This window comes from Procambarus clarkii, chromosome 13 (genome assembly GCF_040958095.1).
Source record: "Procambarus clarkii isolate CNS0578487 chromosome 13, FALCON_Pclarkii_2.0, whole genome shotgun sequence".
In the NCBI taxonomy this organism is placed as follows: Eukaryota; Metazoa; Arthropoda; class Malacostraca; order Decapoda; family Cambaridae; genus Procambarus; species Procambarus clarkii.
The window spans coordinates 25,416,413-25,423,327 of NC_091162.1; the positions used below are offsets into that span (position 1 = coordinate 25,416,413).

A 6,915-nucleotide genomic window follows, 5' to 3' on the forward strand; every position below is an offset into this window, starting at 1 on the left:
CCACCCAGCACCGCCCCCCCACTGCACGCCACCCAGCACCGCCCCCCACTGCACGCCACCCAGCACCGCCCTGCCCTGCACTCCACCCAGCACCGTCCCGCCCTGCACTCCACCCAGCACCGTCCCGCCCTGCACTCCACCCAGCACCGTCCCCCGCCCTGCACTCCACCCAGCACCGTCCCCCCCCCTGCACGCCACCCAGCACCGTGCCCCCCCCCTGCACGCCACCAGCACCGTCCCCCCCCCTGCACGCCACCCAGCACCGTCCCCCCCCTGCACGCCACCCAGCACCGTCCCCCCCCCCTGCACGCCACCCAGCACCGTCCCCCCCCCTGCACGCTACCCAGCACCGTCCCTCCCCCCTGCACGCCACCCAGCACCGTCCCGCCCCCTGCACGCCACCCAGCACCGTCCCGCCCTGCACGCCACCCACCCGTCCCGCCCTGCACGCCACCCAGCACCGTCCCGCCCCCCTGCACGCCACCCAGCACCGTCCCGCCCCCTGCACGCCACCCAGCACCGTCCTGCCCCCCTGCACGCCACCCAGCACTCTAACCTCATAAACACCACATCTTGCAATAACCAACCCATATCCTGTCTCCAACACTGTACATTATTCATCCAACCATACATTATGTCCTATATGTTCCCCAAAACAATTTTTTTTAACTTCACAAATATCCTGGCCCCACCACCATCTGACAGCTAGGTCTGTAGTCCTGTACCATGCATGCCTAACAATTACACTGTATTCTGCATGTTATTAGTCCTAAGGCTAATATTTTACACTACACTTAATAATAGTCTATTTATTTATGAATAATACCATAAATCGGTACACAGACTTGTCTAAATGGCAGTGCACCAAGACTGTGCCATGTATATCTGGCAAGAACTATTACACTCAATGATGCAACCCAACACTCCAAGCCACACAATGATTGAGAGATTAGTCACACTATCACCAAGTAGTACACACTTCAATAAACATCTTAGTGCCAAGTGCTCGAAAGCTAAGAAAACCAAGTATCAAAGAGATGAAAAGCTAAGAAAAGAGTAGATGAACTTACATTGCTTTCGGGCTTGAGCATGTGACACTGGAAGACAACGTGGTCGCCGTTGTTGCACACCACGCCAAACTGATCTTGCTGGTGGAACCTGCACAGCTCTTCCTTCATAACCTGACAATTCAATACATCAGTTAGGACAGCCATAAAAAGTTGTCTTGGATATTTGGGGTACACTGAACAGATTATATAAATGAAGAGATTCTACACAACACAATCCCGTACAGTACTGTATAAATATTACCTGGAGATACCTGCCTCATGGGGTTCTGGAGAGGGTTCCAGTAGTAGTTCTACTCCCCAAGCCAGGCCTGGGGTCGTTTACACTATTGCACTATCCCAAAAATTCACATTTTGGAGTACAAGGCTTACGAAAGGGTGAAGCGGACTAACAATAAACCTAACCTTTGCTGACCTTAATCAATAATCCTGTCTAAATTATGTAATCTCAGGTCTAACACATGCCACACATACAATGTTAGGCTTAGTACTATATATATATATCTCTGTACAGTTAAACTTAGTAAAAGTATATATATACCTGTACAGGTAAACTTTATCATTATATATATATATATATATATATATATATATATATATATATATATATATATATATATATATATATATATATATATATATATATATATATATATATATATATATATATATATATTTATTTTGTGACGTTAATCTCTTTCAAGAGAGATTGAGCCTGCTCTTCCCTACAAAGTACGTAAAAACAAAAGATAATATAGAAGATACGTCCAGCAAGTATCGCCAAATGTTTTGCCCAGAGAGCAAATCGTACCCAGCACACAGTGACACCTGCTAGCTACCGCCACCGTAAACCGGCAAACTGCTTGTCCTTGGCCTGCCTGTCGCTGATTGGCTGGTGTCCCGTCGCACCTGCCCTCCGCCACAAGTTGATGTCTGGGCTGCAGTGCTTCAGTATTGTCAGAATATCTCAGTGCTCCTTGCAGTTGACATCTCTCGCTGGTAGACTAAGCCTTGGCTTTCGTGTACTAAGGGAGGTGGCAGCTCGAAGCCAATATTCCAGCTCCATTAATATTTATTTTGCTATCACTGTACTCACTTGTCTTAACGTAACTTTTCATTTGCCAGTGATTATTCATATTATTTTGTTTGTTGACTTGTCTTTTATATTTTATGTGCTTAACTTTATTCATGTCTTGTTTTTCTAAAGTAATTAAAATTTCATTGTTAATTTACTTGTGTTTTGTGCGTCTTCCCATTACCTTACCACAGACGAAAGCTCAAGCTTTTCTCTTTTTTTTCTATAATGTGACGAGGCCCTGCCCCTAGCTTTTGAAACAGCCGAACACCAACGCTTTACCGTCACATTAAATATATATATATATATATATATATATATATATAATATATATATAGATATATATAATATATATATATATATATATATATATATATGTCGTACCTAGTAGCCAGAACGCACTTCTCTGCCTACTATGCAAGGTTGACTTGCCTAATAAGCCAAGTTTTCATGAATTAATTGTTTTTCGACTACCTAACCTACCTAACCTAACCTAACTTTCGGCTACCTAACCTAACCTAACCTATAAAGGTAGGTTAGGTTAGGTTAGGTAGGGTTGGTTAGGTTCGGTCATATATCTACGTTAATTTTAACTCCAATAAAAAAAATGACCTCATATGTAATGAAATGGGTAGATTTATCATTTCATAAGAAAAAATAGAGAAAATATAATAATTCAGGAAAACTTGGCTTATTAGGCAAATCGGGCCTTGCATAGTAAGCTGAGAAGTGCGTTCTGGCTACTAGGTACGACACATATATATATATATGTCGTACCTAGTAGCCAGAACTCACTTCTCAGCCTACTATGCAAGGCCCGATTTGCCTAATAAGCCAAGTTTTCATGAATTAATGTTTTTTCGTCTACCTAACCAACCTAACCTAACCTAACCTAGCTTTTTTGGCTACCTAACCTAACATTACCTATAAAGATAGGTTAGGTTAGGTTAGGTAGGGTTGGTTAGGTTCGATCGTATATCTACGTTAATTTTAAATCCAATAAAAAAAAATTTACCTCATACATAATGAAATGGGTAGCTTTATCATTTCATAAGAAAAAAATTAGAGAAAATATATTAATTCAGGAAAACTTGGCTTATTAGGCAAATCGGGCCTTGCATAGTAGGCTGAGAAGTGAGTTCTGGCTACTAGGTACGACACCACCTCCCCCGTGGGCTCAGTGAATGATAGTGAACAATTTCTGTCTGTTTGGTGTATACTTTGCGGCCCCGACATACAAAGTGAATACCATGTATATATAGTGCCATAGTGAAATATACATCTCAAAGTGCCAACTCCGATACTCAGTGCCATACACACCACAAAGTGTCAACCCCAGTTTATAGTGTCATACATATAACAAAGTGCCAACCCCATATTCTCAGTGTCATACATACCCTGATGTACATATATGTGAATGTATATTGTGTGTCATGTGTATAGCCCACTCGATACCACGCCTCCCCCCCCAAACCGACCCCATCCCCCCCCCCCCCCCGCACCTCACTACCTGAGCTGACCCTCGCCCCACCGGCCTCCACACCCAGCCGCGGCCTCCACACCCGGCTGATGCCTCCACACCCAGCCGCGGCCTCCAAACCCAGCTGATGCCGCCACACCCAGCTGATGCCTCCACACCCAGTTGATGCCTCCACACCCAGCCGCGGCCTCCACACCCAGTTGCTGGCTCCACACCCAGTTGCTGGCTCCACACCCAGTTGATGCCTCCACACCCAGTTGCTGGCTCCACACCCAGTTGATGCCTCCACACCCAGTTGCTGGCTCCACACCCAGTTGTTGGCTCCACACCCAGTTGCTTGGCCATGACCCAGTGTGTTTGCCCCCCTCTATAGAATAATGCACAGTTTAACTCGGCCAACCGAGTTGAAATGGAAGGGGTCCCAGCGGTCGGGCAGGACTCCACAATCCTTGAGGTGCCAACAACTGCTCCTAAAAGAGGTTTTTGCCGAGTTTGCAACAAAAACACCGCCATAAACTCCATCGGTGGTGTTATCCGCTTTCACACCTTCAACGAGGAAAGATGCAGTGGTTCCCACCAGCTTCCTAAGGGAAGCAATGGCCAGCTGCCATTAACAGTTAGGGAAGAGACTCCCATTAACCTAATCTCATCTGAGAACCTCACCCAAGCGATCATAGCGACGTCTGCTAGAACATTACCACACATCCCAAAAGCAGCCCGCCCAAATGCAGCAGCCAAACTTTGTAATCTTCTGAAAAGGGTCAATGATGCACCGGAAAACATTCAAGCGTGGCATAATGTCCTTCTGTTTGGCAATGTATGCCTCACCGTCCCTCCAAGGAGGGACAAATCACTTGCTTCCTCGGTCCTGAGGCGATAAATGAATACCCAAGGGGGGACAACCTAGTTCGCCTGCCTCTCCGAGCAAAACACACCCACCGCAGAAATGGTAACAACAACATACCGGAAACGTACAAAATCAGAGCACAAATCACCAAGAAAATTGAAGAGGGAAATACCGCAAGTGCTATTAGAGTCCTCACCAGTGACGAGAAAATTGCTCCTCGAAACTCAGCCACAGCACGGGCCCTGCAAAGCAAGCACCCACCCAGAGCCCCTCAAGGCGACAACATCGTTCCGCCATCAGCCGACACCATTTCAGACCCATTAACAGTTGGTGAATCTGAGGTCTACAAAGCAGCCCTTTCTTTTCCACCTGGGTCAGCAGGCGGCTTTACAGGGTTAAAACCTCAACATATCAAGCAAATGTTAAATCCTGCGGTTGGTGATGCTGCACAAGATCTTCTTATGGAACTCACAAGGTTCGTCAACATGTGTCTGGCTGGTGAGATACCTGAGGTCATCAGGCCTCTCTTTTTTGGTGCCTCCCTCTGTGCTCTCAAAAAGAAGGACGAAGGAATCAGGCCAATCGCTGTTGGCAACACTCTCCGACGCCTGATTGCCAAGGCTGCTACGAGGGTTGTCAGCCAGCAAGCGGCTGAATTGCTGAAACCAATCCAGCTAGGATTTGGAATCCCCCAAGGCTGTGAAGCGGCTGCCCATGCAGCACGAGCATACATCACAAACATTTCTGATGAAAAGGCCCTGCTCAAACTGGACTTTAAGAATGCCTTCAACATGGTAAGAAGAGATGCAGTACTTTGTGCCGTACATCGCCATTTCCGGCCCCTCTACCCGTTCATACTATCGTGCTACAGTGGCGAGTCAAAACTGCTCTTTGGTGAACATGAAATCAGATCATGTGAAGGTGTTCAGCAAGGTGATCCTCTTGCTCCCCTTCTTTTCTGCTTAGTCTTAAAAGAAATCACCGAAAGCTTGTCCAGCGAGTTCAACATCTGGTTTTTGGATGATGGCACTATAGCTGGCACCGTAGACCACCTCTTGTCAGATATCAGGAAAATAAGGGAGCAAGAAGTAAGCCTGGGTCTCGTCCTGAACCCTTCCAAGTGTGAAGTAGTCTCCTCCAACCCAGACATCGTAGCTAGAATAAGGTCTGCCTTGCCTGGAGCCCATGTCATTAGGGCCGAGAACAGCACCCTCCTTGGAGCTCCCCTTGGGTCTAACGCCATTGAGGAGATCCTCGACAAGAAAATCGCAGACCTTAGGAGGATGGAAGACAGAATAGGTGACATCGATGCCCACGATGCTTTTTATCTCCTCACCAAATGCCTATCCCTTCCGAGGCTAACCTACTTTCTGAGGTGCGCCCCATCTTACAACAACCCAAAGCTTGACGAGTATGACCTCCTACTGAAGACCATGCTGGAAAAAGTTGTTAACCTCTCTCTCAACGAATGCCAGTGGAAACAAGCCACTCTTCCTGTCAGGCTCGGTGGCTTGGGTGTCCGCACCGCCACCCAAATTGCAGTCCCAGCCTTCCTGTCTTCCTCCTCAGCATCAGATGACCTGGTTAAGGAAATTCTACCTGACACCCTGAGTGATGTAGCGGGGATACAGGACCCCCACTACACGGAATGTGACACGAAATGGGGTGCCATGACAGACCCAGCACTCAGACCAGCCATGCCGAAAGCCAAGAAACAATCCAGTTGGGACAGCCCCATTGTAGACAAAGAAGCCACAGCTTTGCTGGAGGCAGCAACAACCCCCAGTGATCGTGCACGCCTCACAGCTGTGCAGGCTTCCCATGCAGGGGACTTCCTTCTGGCAGTCCCTATGTCTGCGACAGGCACACGTCTTGATCCGCAGGAGCTCCGTATTGCAGTCGCTCTCCGCCTTGCTGCCCCTATCCACACTGTTCACAGGTGTATTTGCGGCGAGGCAGATGCTGACGAATATGGATTGCATGGCCTGCACTGTGGAAAATCGGGTGGTTGGCACACTAGACACGACGAAGTCAACGACATCATTAAAAGAAGCCTTGCCTCTGCTCAGTGTCCAGCGGAGAGAGAGCCCCGCAACCTACTGAACCATGACTCTGTTGGCTTTGCCGGCCGACCAGACGGAATCACACTGCGTCCGTGGAAGGGTGGCAGGCAGTTAGCATGGGACTATACTTGCGTATCCACCCTGGCAACGACATACATCACCCTCTCTGCCGGCACGGCAGGAGCCGCAGCGACACACAGAGAAAAACAAAAGTCAGTCAAGTACAGGCAATTAGATCAAAGGTACAATTTCGTTCCAATAGGGTCTGAGACCCTAGGCCCATGGGGTGAGAGTGCAAGAAGGTTTCTTAAGGATCTTGGTTCCAAGCTCATTGACACCACAAGAGACCCTAGAGCAGCAAGTTTTCTCTTTCAGCGCCTCAG

General features: G+C 47.7%; 1 protein-coding gene across 1 annotated transcript in view; it reads right to left on the bottom strand.

Moving 5' to 3' along the window:
- Positions 1-1,013: 1,013 nt before the first annotated feature.
- The window catches only part of LOC138364518 (putative glycerophosphocholine phosphodiesterase GPCPD1 homolog 2), a 118,928-nt gene continuing 113,026 nt past the window's right edge, over positions 1,014-6,915 (bottom strand). Inside the window, exon 7 of the mRNA XM_069324170.1 lies at positions 1,014-1,181. Coding sequence (XP_069180271.1) covers positions 1,014-1,181 — 168 coding nt within the window. The remainder of the gene's footprint in view (positions 1,182-6,915) is intronic.